The sequence below is a fragment of the Excalfactoria chinensis genome, chromosome 29 (assembly GCF_039878825.1).
Source record: "Excalfactoria chinensis isolate bCotChi1 chromosome 29, bCotChi1.hap2, whole genome shotgun sequence".
NCBI lineage: Eukaryota > Metazoa > Chordata > Aves > Galliformes > Phasianidae > Excalfactoria > Excalfactoria chinensis.
In genome coordinates, this window is record NC_092853.1 from 385,420 (window position 1) to 400,895 (window position 15,476).

Here is a 15,476-nt window from a genome sequence, read left to right on the forward strand (position 1 = left end):
AAGACAACTGGCCGCATCCACAGTGGTGTGGCCTCTATTAACTGCCTTAAATCAGGCAGAAATCAGGTCAAATACTACTGAGCACAAGAATCAATTATTAAAAGCTTGAATTGAACAACTGGAAAATGAACTTAGTCTGTTAATGGGGAAAAAAACATCATTTTTTCTCTCCAAACTCCCAAATTTGCTACATCTCAATAAATGAAGGCCAGGTACGTGAAACAACAGTTCTGGTTGAGAATGAAGTTACTTAAGCTGATTTAGAAAGTCCATAGATATCCATGGAGAAAGACTCTCCATGAAGATTCAGAAAGGAGAGCCTTAACTGAATGCAATTGTAGTTAGAAGGAAGACTGGAATGTTCTACAGTACCCAAAGTGAAGAAGGAAGTTTTTGGCACCTTTATTCTGCGAACTGAAATCATCACTGCTTAGAAAGTGAAGGACACTGAAACACTACAAAACCCCTCACACATGCTTCAGTTTTCCTACTAGAATAAGGCAATAGGAATGAGTTCCACACCATTTTTACAGGATCATTGGACTGTTGAGTTAAGAATTTAGTACGGGAAATAGCAAAATCCCAGTATTCCTTTGTTTGGTATCTATCAATAAAATTTAATCTGAGACCTTTCAGACTCTTAAGAATGACTGACTAACCCTTGCCATGCTTTGAGGCCACTGGAGAGGACCAGAAAGTTCAATTGGCATGTAAGGTAGGTGTGAACTGAACTAAAGGAGCATGATGTGACTGATTCAGATTTAGATATGTGACTCTGATGGGATCTGCTTTTGGACATCTCCTGGATACTGAATTCAGTTCTGTGTGACTGAGATGGGGAAAAAAACATAGCCAGGGCAATCAAGATGAATGGTACATCTCACAACTCCTGCTCTGAAAAGACATTTCAGTTCCCCACGTGAGTCTTTAACATAACTGAAGGCTCTCGATGGATACTGAGTGATACACTCTATTTATCAACATGATCTCTAGGACTTCTTTCTGCTGTCTCAGGGCAGGGGTAGCAAATAGCACTGAAAAATTGTGGTATCAACTCCCAGAAACCTAGCCATTTTCCACTGGGAAGCACAAAGTCAGGGATTTTTTGGACAGTGTATCAATCTGATCTCACAATCTGTCTTTAATCACACATTCAGTCATCATCATCATCAAACCCTTGCACGATTTTCAATGGCTCAGTGTCAAGCACTGAAACACCAGAACCTGTTGAGAAGAAGGGAACAAACTTCCTTCCCTGCACGCTACGGCCAATGTTAAAAGTGTACAAATCAGTTTTCTTTTTGACATTATAAAATGAGAGTTTTTTGGCAGAGATGTTCAGGAAGATCCCAATCTTCTGCGGTCTGCCTCTCACAGTCAAACGAGTCCAAGGATCTGTGTAGGCCCAATACTCTTCCCCATCTGCTAAGGCTATAACCCAGAAGCCATTCTTTGGGGACAGGGCCACAATCCCTTTACGAGCCACTGATTCAGAAGCAACACCCAAGATCCAGTTTTTTCTCCTTCCAACATCCACTTCCCAGTAGCGTCTCCCAGATGTGTATCCTTCCTTTGCCAACACGAAAAGGTGGGAATCAAATCTCTCCTCCCTGTCGGGTACCTTTCTGATCACACCGGTGTCATTCACACTCTTCCCATCTTCAGACACTTCCAGTCTGGGGTGAGCCGTGTCAGCATTCAGGGTGACATCAACTGCAATGATCAAACCATGCCATAAGTAGCAGCAAACACAAATCTTCTATACTTTGTTTTCACTCATAACTTACTCTCCCTTTATTCAGGGTGCACTGGGTAGCCAATCCCCCATTTTGCTTCTATATTCTCACTCTCCCAGTCCCTTCATACTTGTAGTATGTGTGTAACCACCTGGATCCCTACCAAGGGATCTGGACAGGCTGATTGTTGGTGTGAGGCCAATGGGATGAAGTTCAGTACACACACCTGTGTACTGTGTTCAGTTTTGGGCCCCTCAACTGCAAGAAAGAGATCAAAGACCTGGAGCACATCCATAGAAGAGCAATGAGGTTGTGAGGGGTCTGGAACACAAGTCTTAAGAGGAGTGATTGAGGGAATTGGAATTATTTATCTGGAGATGGCTCAGGGAAGAATTTCTCTCTCTCTACAGCTACCTGAAACTATCAATAGGACTAGTGGGAATGGCCTCAAGTTGTGCCAAGGGAGATTCAGGTTTGATCCTATGAACATCTCCTCTGAAAAAGGGTGATGAAACAGGCTGCCCAGGGAGGTGGTAGAGCCACTGACCCTGGAGGCATTAGAGTAGCATTTAGATGTTGTAGTGAGGGACGTGGTTTAGTGGAAAATATTGGTGATATGATGGACTGGATGATCTTAGAGGTCTTTTTTTCCTTGGTGAGTCTATGATTCTATGATAATTGGTCTGCTACTGAGACTACGATGTCCACTCAAGGCACTCTAACCGGATTCATTTGAAGAAAGCATTCAGCGTCAAGGAAGACTTTATGGGCTCAAATACACCTCTTCTCCCATATTTGGATTTCTCTTGGCCACACTCAGATGTTTTTATAGTGTGGGTTAGAATAGAAAAAATGATTTTCACTGGCGCAATAAAAAAGAAATTCTTCTTCCCTCATTATACCCAGGTATCTTCTGTGCATTATGAACAGTGGACACGCCTCTAGCAAGGCATAACATTATGAACTGGTCTCCTCATACTCCAATGAGGGCAAAGAGAGGAGCGTGTCATAGAGGCTGAAGTGGTCAATGCAAGCACTCCTGGCTACACACAGCTAAGATGCCTCCTGCTGAGCACACATCAAACTTTTTGGCAATGCACAAGAAAGAAAAAGGTTATCAAACATTCCTTCCTCTGAGTGTGTTGTCTTCCATACAGCTCTGCACCTGGGCTGGCTTTGTATTTCTGAGGTGCAGTCAGGCTCTGAGAATTCATGTCCATCATCTCCTTTTTGCTTACCTTTGTTGTGTTGCATTTTGAAAAATCCTGTGGGGAGGAAAAAAGAAAAATCAAAGCAGACAGTAAGCAGATTTCTCAAGGTATGATGGTCTCAAGTACAATAGGACATAATGTGTGCTGTTGACCAGAAGTCCAGTGTTCTCCTACAGTGACATGTTAGTCCTGTAGTTTGGTGAGCATATTAAATGCCATTGTGCCAGCCACCACAGGAGGCTAAGTCTCAGGCCACTGGGATGATTGCTGTTCCAGAAGGAAAACTGTAACCAAACTTAAATTCAAAGTAGTAATAACTAAAAGGCAAGAAAGACAGGGTCATAGTGGTTCTGTGGAAGGAACAGGTAGAGAACAAAGGGCATGGATTTGCAGTTATCTCAGTTTGTCTCCCATTCAGTACTCAATGAACTTAAGTCCAGAAAGGAGAAATACATAAATAACATGATCACCCGATCATGGGGCTTGGAAGGGACCTCTAGAGGTCATGAAGTCCACCCCATGCCAAACCAAAACAGGTTACAGAGGACCAGAAGGGTCTAGAATATCTCTGCAGCAGGAGACACAATGTCTCTGGGTATCCTGTTCCAGTGCTCCATCATCCTGACCATAAAGAACTTGTTCTGCATGGTAGTTTGGAACTTTGTATGTTCAAGTTTTAGGCTATTACTTCTTGCCCAGTCAATACACACCATCAAGAAGAGCCTGGCCTCATCCATTTGTCTCCCCCATTCCTTGTCCTATTTATTAACATTTATCAGATCCCCTCTCTGTCTTTTGCCCCAAGTTGTACTGACCCAAGTCACTCCACTGTTCTTCAAAATGGAGATGATCTTTGGCATCTTGGCAAGACCACGGACAAAAAACGGAAAACATCCCTTACAGCGATGAAATTCCCTTCTCTCAAACATGATGTTTTCTCTCATTTACAGTCTCATTAGAGGAGATTGAGGGACTGTGAGCTGCTGAGCTGCCCTTAGGAGTTATAACAAAGGGAGATGATGGCCTGCCTAGGGGTTGCCATGCTCACCTGCCTGGTTCTCCTCATCCAACAGACTCTCTTTAGACTCAGACCTCTTGGCTGTATTCAGTGCTTTTGCTACTCTTTCCTCCAGGTCTTCTCTGAGCATCTGAAGGTCTTTCTTTGTTGACATCTGCATGTCCTCCAAACCTTTCTGCAAGGACTGAATATTATCAGAGATCTTTTGAAGGGAGGTCCAGGTGTTGTTCAGTTCCTTCATGGGTGGGATTGCTTGCTGGGTCATTTCCAGTTGTCTCTGCAACGCAGCCAGTATTTCATTCAGAATCTTCTCTACTTTCTCCCGCATGGATTCCACGACCTTTGAGGTGCTCATCTCCACTGTCCTTCCTGTGAAGAAAGAGAGGAATCACTGGAAAATAACACTGCCTCTCAGCATCTTTTAGTTCCTAAGTGGACATTCCCTAGAATATGATGAAGCATAAAATATGGCCCTCAGAAGCTCTTTTCAACTGAAAGGGGACACTGTTGGTTGCATGAATGTATACAGAGAGAGGAATCCTTATCAGGTCTTATTTTCTGTTCCTTATCCAGTGGAGAAGAAGAGGGGAAACCGAGTTCCTGAGCTACCTAGACCCTTCTGTCTCTCCTGTGTATTGCTAAAGGAAGGAAATCCTTCGCCATGGTCCAAGGCGCACCAACTCTGAGTGGAAGACAACAGATGGGGGAACAAAATGCCATCTCCACTGCATTGATTTGGATTGAGTGCCAGAGGGATGGGGAAAGTGCAGAGGCCTTGAGATTCTGCCTGAAGGCTTTGCAGAGTCTGTCAGGGCAGGACGGGATGCAGGAATTGCCCTAAACCATCTCTTCAAGTCACAGTCTGTGTACTGTGCGATAGAAGGCTCTTTACTGAACAACAGTCTGAGTAGTGAAAGGGAGAAACTGTAGCAGGTTGAACAGGCTGCAGATGCTAGAGCCCAGCAGGGTCCTTCACAGTGTGTAAGGAGCACTGAGAGCCCCTCAGGCACCCTCTGCCTTCCAAGAGGAGGAAAGAAGGCTTGTTATTACCTGCAGTCTTCCCATCTGCATGGCTACTTCTCTGTGAAATGGCACACAAGAAAGGGGCTTGCAAGTCCTCTCTAACACCTGAGGAAATGCTTTGGTATCACTTATTGTATCAAGCCTTTTTAATTTATATATATAGCCCTTGATATGACTGGCATGTCATTCACTTTCCTCAAGGAGTCTCACATGGTTCTATGCACAATATCTGTGATGAAAATAACTCTAATTGCAAAGAGATTTTTAAACCCTTCTGAGTCTTGCTTAAACATCAGTAAGGATCTTTCTGGTGGCATGATGATTATATGGTGTTTGCCTGATTGCATTTACATTATACACAATTCAGACCCGCTTTCCTGGAAACACCTGAAATCTGTTGGACAGTGGGAAGTAGTCAATGAATTCCTCATTTCCGTTTTCTTGTGTACCTGCTTTTCACCTTGACTGTTAAATTCCCTGTTCTCAAACATTATGTTTTCTCTCCTTTACCATTCCAGTTCTCCCTCCCATCTCATTAGAGGAGACTGAGTGAGTGTTTTGCTCTCCCGAGCTGCCCTTAGGAGTTAAAACACAGGGAGATGAAGTCCTGCCCGGGGCTTGCCATGCTCACCTGCCGGGTTCTCCACCTCCAACAGACTCTCTTTAGGCTCAGACCTCTCAGTTGCACTCCATGCTTTTTGTACTATTTCCTCCAGGTCTTCTCTGAGCATCTGAAGGTCTTTCTTTGTGGACATCTGCATGTCCTCCAAACCTTTCTGCAAGGCTTGAATATTATCAGAGATCTTTTGAAGGGAAGTCTGGGTTTTTTTCTGTTCCTTCATGGCTGGGATTTCTTGCTGGGTCATTTCTATTTGTCTCTGCAACACAGCCAGTTTTTCACTCAGAATCTTCTCCATTTCCTCCCGCATGGATTCCATGATCTTTGAGGTGCTCATCTCCACTGTCCTTCCTGTGAAGAAAGAGGATTCACTGGAAAATAACACTGCCTCTCATCATCTTTTAGTTCCTAAGTGGACATTCCCTAGAGTGTGATGAAGCATAAAATATGGCCCTCAGAAGCTTTTTCAGTTGGAAGGGGACACTGTAGATAGCATGGATGTATAGAGAGAAATCCATTTCAGGTCTTATTTTCTGTTCCTTATCCAGAGAAGAAGAAGAGGGGAAATCGATTTCCTGAGCTACATAGTCCCTTCTGTCTCTCCTGTGTATTGCTTAAGGAAGGTAATCCTTCCTCATGGTTCAAAACACTCCAGCTCTGAATGGAAGACAACAGACGAAAGAACAAAATTCCACCTCCCCTGCATTGATTTGGATTGATTGAGTGCCAGAGGGATGCGGAAAGGGCAGAGGCTGTGAGATTCTGCCTGAAGGCTTTTCAGAGTCTGTCAGGGCAGGACAGGATGCAGGAATTGTCCTAAACCATCTCTTCAAGCCACAGTCTGTGCACTGTGCCATAGAAGGCTCTTCATTGATTAGCAGTATGAGTGGTGAAAGGGAGAGACTGTAGCAGGTTGAACAGACTGCAGATGCTAGAGCCCAGCAGGGACCTTCGCTGCATGTAAGGAGCATTGAGAGCTCCTCAGACACTCTCTGCCTTCCAAGAGGAGGAAAGAAGTCCTGTAATCACCTGCAGCCTTCCCATCTGCATGGCTACTTCTCAGTGAAATGGCAAACAAGAAAGGGGCTTGCAAGTCCTCTGTAACGCCTGAGGAAATGCTTTGGGCTCACTTACTATATCAAGCCTTTGAATTTAGATATGTAGTCCATGATAAGACTGGCATATCATTCACTTTCCTCAAGGAGTCTCATATGGTTCTATGTACGAAATCTGTGATGAAAATATCACTAATAGTGAAGAGATGTTTAAGCTCTACTGAGTAGTGCTAAAAACATCAGCAAAGACATTTCTGGTGGCATGATGATTATATGGTGTTTGCCTGCTTGCAGTGAAACTATCCGCAATTTAGACTCGCTTTCCTAGAAACACTTGAAAATTGTGGGAATTAGTCAATGAATTCCTGATTTGCGTTTTCTTGTGTACCTGCTTTTCACCTCACCTGTTAAATTCCCTTCTCTCAAACACAATGTTTTCCGTCCTTTATCATTCCAGTTCTCTCTCCCATCTCATTATAGGAGAGTGAGAGTTTTGAGCTCCTGAGCTGCCCTTAGGAATTACAACACAGGGAGATGAAGGCCTGCCTAGAGGTTGCCATGCTCACCTGCCTGGTTCTCCACCCCCAACAGATTCTCTTTAGGCTCAGACCTCTCAGGTGCATTCAGTGCTTTTGCTACTCTTTCCTCCAGGTCTTCTCTGAGCATCTGAAGGTCTTTCTTTGTGGACATCTGCATGTCCTCCAAACCTTTCTGCAAGGCTTGAATATTATCAGAGATCTTTTGAAGGGAAGTCTGGGTTTTTTTCTGTTCCTTCATGGCTGGGATTGCTTGCTGGGTCATTTCTATTTGGCTCTGCAACGCAGCCAGTTTTTCATTCAGAATCTTCTCCATTTCCTCCCGCATGGATTCCACAACCTTTGAGGTGCTCATCTCCACTGTCCTTCCTGTGAAGAAAGAGAGGAATCCCTGGAAAATAAAATTGCCTCTGTTTCTGGGGCATGGCATCTTATGTTCATAGGAAAGTTATAGGAAAGAGGAAATACAATGAAGCCTGTCCTCTACGGAATATGTAAATACGTTGAACTTCTTTAAGGAATAACACATACAGTCATTGGAATAATACCACTGTTAAGTCGTCGCTTATGGCCACTAAAACACATCCCTCAGTGACTCATCTACTATATTTTTGAACACCTCTATGGACAGTGACTCCACTACTTTTTCTGGTCAGGAAAGGCAGACTTTCTGAAAAGAAAATATTTATAATGTCCATCCTGAACCTCCTCCTGCACAGCTTAAGGCCATCACTTCTTGTCCTATTGCTAGATGCCTGGCCAACACACACCTCACCACAGCCTCCTGTGATGTGTTTATAGAGGGCTATGAGTTTTTCTCTGAGCCTCCTGCTGCAGCCTGAACAGTCCCAGCTCCCTCTGCCACTCCTCACATGACTTGTACACCTTCTCTAACATAGAGAGCCATCCATTGCCCCTCCATCCTTTCCTATCCCTTTTAAAGCACTTTTAGTCCTCCATTTCAGCACTCGAGTCATAAGAATGATCCCACTACTTGGCGGTGTTGGCAACTATGTCATGGTTATCCTGTTACACCGTAGCTTTCAGCTCCTCCTATTTGTTGCCCATGGCATTGATGAAGAGGCAGTTCAGCTGGATACAGTTTTCACTCCTGTCCCTGGAATGCTTCTCTTAGCCTCATTTCTACGGAGCACGGCTTTATCCCTTTCTCCCTTCAAATCTAGTTTAAAGCCCCCTCAACAAGCCCCAACAACTCCTGTGATAGAATCCTTTTCCCCTATTGCCACTATTGTACTCCATCTGTCACCAGCAGACATAGTGATGAATGATAATAAAAAGAAAGCAAAACTCCTCAAAAAAAAAAAAAAAAAAAAAAAAACACAAACAAACAAACAAAAAAAAAAACACTCTCAAAAAACCCCAACCTCTATGCCACATGTTGATCTCATGGGTTTTTCTCTGTTTCTCAGTATCTTTCCCAACTGAACAAAACACCACCTGGGCACCCACACCACCAACTAGCTGCCCCAACCACCTGAAGTTCCTCTTGGTAGCTCTTGGGCTTCTACCCATGACCTCATTGCTGCCTACTTGAACTACAAGAAGTGGGCAATAATCAGAGGGCTTTGTGAGACAAGGGAGCTTCCTAATAACTTCCCTGACCAACGTCCCAAGGAGACAACAGACTTCCCTGTGAGTAGTGTCCAGTAGACAAGCAGGGCCCTCAGTTTCCTTCAGAACGGAGTCACTATGATATCAGCCCGGAAGTATTTGCTGAGAAGAAAGGACCTGACAACAGGTCCTTCCACTTGGGGCTTCCTGGTAATTAATGTTCCTTCCCTGAGGATCACTCAACGCACCATGGATGTTGTGCTGATGGACGTGATTTAGTGGGAGCTATTGGTAATAGGTGAATGGTTGGGCTGGATGATCTTGTAGGTCTTTTCCAACCATGGTGATTCTATGATTCTATATGGGGCTCTATGGAACTCTATGGGACTCTATGGTGTTTCTATTATTATGGGATGTTGTGCTGAGGGACAGGGTTTGGTGGAAGCTATTGGTAATAGGTGAACGGTTGGACTGGATGATCTTGTAGGTCTTTTCCAACCTTGGTGACTGATTCTATGATTCTATGATTCATGGAACAAAGAGTCACAGAATTGCAGGGGTTGGAAGGGACTTCTAGGGCTCATTGAGTCCAACCCCATTGCTAAAGCAGGTTCCCTACAGTAGGTCATGCAGGAAGGTGTCCAGAAGCATCTTGAATATCTCCAAAAAGGAAGACTCCACTACCTCTGGGCAGCTTGTTTCAGTCCCCACTGGAACACTGTAAAAAGCTCTCAATTTAAAGAAGTTAGTGATTATATTTGTGTGGAACTTCCTATAATTCTTTTTTTTCTTGTCCTTTGAGGCATTGTCTTATTAGAACTGGACACAGAACTCCAAATGTGGGCTCACCAGGGCAGAGCGGAGGGGAAGAATCACTTTGCTCACTCTACTGCCCACATGCAGTTGGCTGAGGAGCAGTGTGGTTGGGTCCTGCTGTTAAGAAAGGATCAGCCTGGCCACTCCAAGACCTATTGCTTCATAGCACTGCACTGAGCTCTTCTGCATAACCACCCTCCACTTATTCTTCAGGCACACTGACCCTACAGCAATATTACATTATGCTGGTTATTGCTCATGCACAGAGGCACTGGGGCACTGTCTTTCATGTACATACCTTTCTCTGCATCTTCCTCTTCTCTTCTTTGTGCCAGCGGTTGCTCTGAAAAAGAGGATCACTCTTATCTGCTCCAAAGTCTCCACCAAACTCATTACAGCCTCCAACACAACCACACATCCCTACAGCCTGCCTAGCAGTGGCATGGGTAGCCAGCAGTGAGTGTCATGGTTTTGCAGTTTTGTAATTTTGCTATCAGTATTCCACATCATGACATCATGTAGAGCAGGGATAATTTTGACAAATGTGCTGCTCACAGAAGAAGACTGAATGTCCCAGGGAACACCACGGTCAGTCATATGACAAGGACTCTATATAATCTCACTTCAGTGCTGGACTCGCTCTCTTGGATCCCGCCAGCCATGGGGGAGTGTGTGGAAGCGTTCCAGCCATTTTGCCTAGAGTTACAGTAGGCCTCTCAGTTTCGGGACTCACTCTCTCCTATTTTACTTGATTCGTTAGCCTTAATTCCAATTATATTGTATTATATTGTGTTATTCTGTATTCCGATATAGCATTTAGTAAATAAGTGTGCCTCCTTAGGTCGTTGCAGCTGTTTTTTTTCCTTTTGGGCTAGCGGCCCATTCCAGGTCAACTGCCCCCCTGTCACGGGTGCAGGTAGATTTTAGGTTAACCCACGACAGTGAGGCAGCTCTACTCACCTATCTTCCTCTTCAGGGCCTCTGCAAGAAGAAAGGAGGAAAGAAAGGAAATGTTGCTAGCACCCCATCCTCCAGAATGACTTGAGAAATATGTGGGAAGCCTTCTGCAAGGCACACTGACACTACACCAACATTACATTATGCTGGTTATTGCTCGTGCACAGAGGCAAGGGGCACTGTCCTTCATGTACATACCTTTCACTGCATCTTCCTCTGCTCTTCTTTGTGCCAGCAGTTGCTCTGAAAAAGAGGATCACTGTTATCTGCTCCAAAGCCTCCACCAAACTCATTACAGCCTCCAACAGAAACACACAACCCAACAACCTGCCCAGCAGTGTCATGGGTAGCCAGTAGTGAGGCAGCTCCACTCACCAGTCTCCTTCTTCAGAGACTCTGCAAGAAGAAAGGAGGAAAGGAAGGAAATGTTGCTTAGCACCACATCCTCCAGAAAGACTTGGGAAAAAAATATGAGAATCCTTCAACAAAGCACACTCACAATGAAGGTATAGAACTTCATTATTCAAGAGAACCCTCTTGTATAGAGGCATTGAGGCCCTACCCTGGATGTACTCACCTTTCTCTCTGTCTTCCTTTGCTGCTCTTCTTTGTGCCCGGAGGTCCTCTGTAAAATTGACATGGATATTTGTGAGAGGGATGAGGAGAGCTTTCTTAGCAGCCCATCCCCTATAACGCTATGGAAAGGGATATGATGCCTTCATCATGGCACTCTCATCCTCCACCAACCCCTCACTTCATCAGGGCTTTCCTATGCACAATGGCTTTGCGTTATCACCTACATCACATTTCTTTTTCCCCTTTTTTCTGGTTCAGGACAAGAATTAAACCTCACAGTCTCCTGTTCGCTCTTTCATGGTATATCCCATACCTTGGTCTGCTTGCTCTCAGTATCCAATGCTTAAAATCTTGACACAGCAGAAATGCCATTGAGAAAGAAGTCCAGTCAAAATTTGAGTCCTAATATTACAAGAACATCCTGTGCTGGGGCCACACAGAGACCAAAACATTGCACAATTTTCATTCTACTGTGGAACCATGGAACGTAGCCATTCTTTGTTTTTACACCATCAACACACACACTGATTTTTCTCTCACTGTGTGCTAAAATGAAATGCATGAAAGTAGCATAAAATACATACCATGGCAAGAGAACAGCATTACCTCAGAGATGAGGGAAACCATTCTGAGCTCTCACTTTGGTCCACCAAATAAACGTATGTCCTACATACTCATAGTAAATCAATCCACCCACTGTACTGTTCCTTTCCTTCTTTGTTTTATGATATCTGACACTCATAAGGACCTTTCCTAACCAAGGGAAAGTTCTGCAGTTCATTACTAAGCCAGAAAAGAATAAGTAAAGGATATGAAAAGGAAAGATGAGACAATGAAAAAGGTACATTCATTTGAGAAAACCAACTTCAGAATGCCTGGGTGCTAGAAACAAAAAGGTCTGGAAAGGCAAAGGAGAGTATTTTTCGGTGAATATGAGGGAAGATGCTGATTTTGAAGATCTTTGGGGTACATTCAGAAGTGTGAAGCCACTCTTGAGTGAATTCATTAAAAAAAAAAAAAAAAAAAAAAAGGTTCTTTTGAAGGAATACAGAGCTGTGAGTTTCTTGGAAAGAATGAGTTATCTCCATCATAGTATGTCTGTGGCACTTGGGAGGACAATAAAAGTTTGGAAATTCCGGGTGAGAAGGATATTGGAAGTTCTCTGCTATGAATTGTAAACTGGGGGCTCTGGCATAGAGTAATAGCTTACCTATTGCAACAATCAGGCAAAAGAGATAAAGTATCCAGAGCCAGTTATGATTTTCTGGAAAAGGGAGAAAAAGCAATTAAAATAGAAAAAGACAAATAATCTCTTGCAATATAATGTAGATATCTCCCTTGTCCTATCACTCTCCACCCTCGTAAACAGCCATTCTCCTCCTGTTTTTACGCTCCCTTCAAGTACTGGAAGGACACAATGAGGTCTCCCCAGAGCTTTCTCTTCTCCAAGATAAGCAAACTCCAGTTCCCTCCACCTTTCCTTATAGCCCTCCAGCCCTCTGAGCATCTTAATGGCCTCCTCTGGACCAATTACATGAGCTCCACATCCTTCCTGTACTGGGGGTTCCAGGCCTGGATGCAGCACTGCAGATGGGGCCTCACAAGAGCCAATTAGAGGGGACAATCACCTCCCTCATGGGATTTACCCCACCGTGTTTCCATGACAGCAATTAGGTCGTACTTTCCCAATTGCACCATGGTTTCTAACTCCTCCTGCTTATTTCCCATGCTGTGCACATTGGTATAGAGGCACTTCAGCTTAGCTATTGACCTCATTGCTTTCTCAGACGAGCCCTCCCTGTTACCTCCAAGATAAGTCTGGAGTTTTCCCTTACCTCCTCCCAAGATGACAGTGTTCCCACACGCTTCACTGTCACATAATACACCCCTTTCCCCTATATCTAGTTTGAAGACCTGCTAACCAGTCCAAACATCTTGTTCCAAGAATATTTATGGCCCTTCTTGTCTGTTGGCTCCTGTCTGCCATCAGCATTCCCCCCTTCTCAAGGCTGCGTCCCAAGCCATAGTACCCAAAGCCTTTAGTATGACACCATTTGCAAAGCCATACAGTCAGTGTGTCCACCCTCCTCCTTTTGTGTAGATCCCAGTGTCACCAACTGAGAGGACACAAGAAAACAATACTTGCTCTTCTGATCCCTTCAGAAGTCTTCCCAGAGCCCTGAAGTCCCTTTCGTTCACCCAAGAACTTCTTCTGCCTACCTCTTCATTTCCAGTGTGGAAAACCAGTAATGAATAATCATTAATTGCTACATACCTGACTGTTGAGCAAGATCTAGATGGGATTTCCTATTAGTTGTCAAGTCAGAAGGTGGTGGCTGTCCGCAGTGCACCTCACCAGAGCTTTCTATATACTATTTACTATACACTATATACTATTTAACTATACATTATTTTGTTAGTACATACTCTGCACAGAGACTGTACAGACTTACCTTCTCCTGCACGGTTATTTCCTGAAAAAGAGCAAAAGCAATTTCAGTCAGTGCATAAGCTCTGGGATACAAAATATTTCTCCTAACACAATCCACCAGCTTAAACCCATGCTTTCCTCCAAGGGATCTTAGGCTGCAAAATGATACTTGAAATGGTCAAATAGAGAACAGATCCAAACAGCTCTTCTGGTTTCTCTAATATCTTTCAGGGAAGGAAAGAAAGCAGGAAAGAAAGAAGGAAAGAAGGAAAGAAAGGAAGAAAGAAAGAAAGGAGGAATGAAGGAGAGAAGAGGGGTGGAAGGAGAGGAAGGAGAGGAAGGAGAAGAAGGAGAAGAAGGAGAAGAAGGAAGGAAGGAAGGAAGGAAGGAAGGAAGGAAGGAAGGAAGGAAGGAAGGAAGGAAGGAAGGAAGGAAGGAAGGAAGGAAGGAAGGAAGGAAGGAAGGAAGGAAGGAAGGAAGGAAGGAAGGAAGGAAGGAAGGAAGGAAGGAAGGAAGGAAGGAAGGAAGGAAGGAAGGAAGGAAGGAAGGAAGGAAGGAAGGAAGGAAGGAAGGAAGGAAGGAAGGAAGGAAGGAAGGAAGGAAGGAAGGAAGGAAGGAAGGAAGGAAGGAAGGAAGGAAGGAAGGAAGGAAGGAAGGAAGGAAGGAAGAAGGGAAAGTGATAGTGGAAGGAAAGGGAAGTATTTCAAGGTTTGCAAGTGGGATAGTTCTCCTACATTGGAGGATTTCTAATGAACTGAGAATAGGGGCCCTTGGCAGATGAATATGTTCACTGCCTATTCGTAAATACCCTTCCTAGTGGCTCTGATTAATTGTTTTTCAGTTTACCAAGTCAAACTGTCCCACGTGCAGAAGTTGAATGTTCATTATCCCAGAACACAAAAACCTATCAGTACTGATACAGGAATACTCAGCATCATAAAGTTGTTCCCTGTTGCAGTGTTTTCCCACATCAAGCCACAACACCTCACCCTTTCTGTACCCAACCCTTAGACAGTCAGAAACGAAGCAAGATTTTCCAGCATAAGTCTTGCCTTCATTCCCTATGGGAAAGATTTCAACTGCTGAGCAATGAATAGGCAGAGTAAAAGAGTTCTGATAGGAACTGAACTAAGTATGGTCATAACAGTCTTTCTGCTTACCTATAACATCAAGGTGAGCCGCAGCCTCCTGGGAGACAGCGTTGCCACTCACAGCACAAATGTACACCCCCCTGTCAGATATTTGCACTTTTTGGATAATCAGGAGAAGTCTTCTTCTCTCCCAGCGTGCCTCAATCCTGCACTGTTCTTCATCCTGGCACTGCTTCACCTCCCCATCCAGGCTGGAGGAAGAGCAGAGTGGAGCATCTCTTCCCTTTTCCTCTTTGTACCAAAGCACACTTGTGTTGGAGGGGATTCTGGGTGTCAGCTGGCAAGACAAGGTCACTTGCTCACCAACAAGGGCAACTGAAGGATCAATGATGATGGTGATAGGATCTTCACCTGCAAGGAAAAAGTGGGAGCACTGTTTTTCTCTGCAAATATAACAGTTCTACTGATGGAACAATGAGACAGAAGTCTCGACATTATGTTAATCCAAAACAAAAGTGTTCTCTCTAGGCTAGAATTCTTCAGTCCCCTTCAATGATAGGGGCAGTCTTGATTTAATGTTACCAGGTCCTTAAACCACATGTACACATCAGAATTTCCACCTTTACAGCTTTTACACATCAGTCCTCTTAGATAATCCTGGAGAACACAGGCATTTGGGACAGGATTTTTTCTTCGCACAAAAAAATAGGAGAAAATGGGAGGATTATAATAGAAAGCACAGTGACCAGCGAGTAAATTACTAACATGAGGTTCAAAGATCTGAGCAACAATCTTCACACCCTGAAAGCAACCTGTACAGGTTTTTGTTCTTTGC

General features: G+C 44.1%; 2 protein-coding genes across 2 annotated transcripts in view; both read right to left on the reverse strand.

Moving 5' to 3' along the window:
- The window catches only part of LOC140263367 (uncharacterized), a 182,118-nt gene that overhangs the window by 155,747 nt on the left and 10,895 nt on the right, over positions 1 to 15,476 (reverse strand). Inside the window, 3 exon segments of the mRNA XM_072358248.1 lie at positions 3,996 to 4,334; positions 5,620 to 5,958; positions 7,229 to 7,567. Coding sequence (XP_072214349.1) covers positions 3,996 to 4,334; positions 5,620 to 5,958; positions 7,229 to 7,567 — 1,017 coding nt within the window.
- On the reverse strand, positions 1,154 to 3,807 carry LOC140263361 (butyrophilin subfamily 1 member A1-like). Its single transcript, XM_072358241.1, has 3 exons — positions 3,763 to 3,807; positions 2,902 to 3,001; positions 1,154 to 1,713 (listed from the first exon to the last, which is right to left on the reverse strand). The coding sequence occupies exons 1-3, from the start codon at positions 3,805 to 3,807 to the stop codon at positions 1,154 to 1,156; spliced, it is 705 nt and encodes a 234-aa protein (XP_072214342.1).

Excerpts from the sequence above, each read along its gene's own strand:
- LOC140263361 (XM_072358241.1), bottom strand. The coding sequence starts at position 3,807 with ATGCCAAAGATCATCTCCATTTTGAAGAACAGTGGAGTGACTTGG. Across the intron at positions 3,002-3,762 it reads AGAACAGTGGAGTGACTTGG|GATTTTTCAAAATGCAACAC; the intron begins GTCAGTACAACT and ends TCCTCCCCACAG. Across the intron at positions 1,714-2,901 it reads GAAATACAAAGCCAGCCCAG|TTGATGTCACCCTGAATGCT; the intron begins GTGCAGAGCTGT and ends TGATCATTGCAG.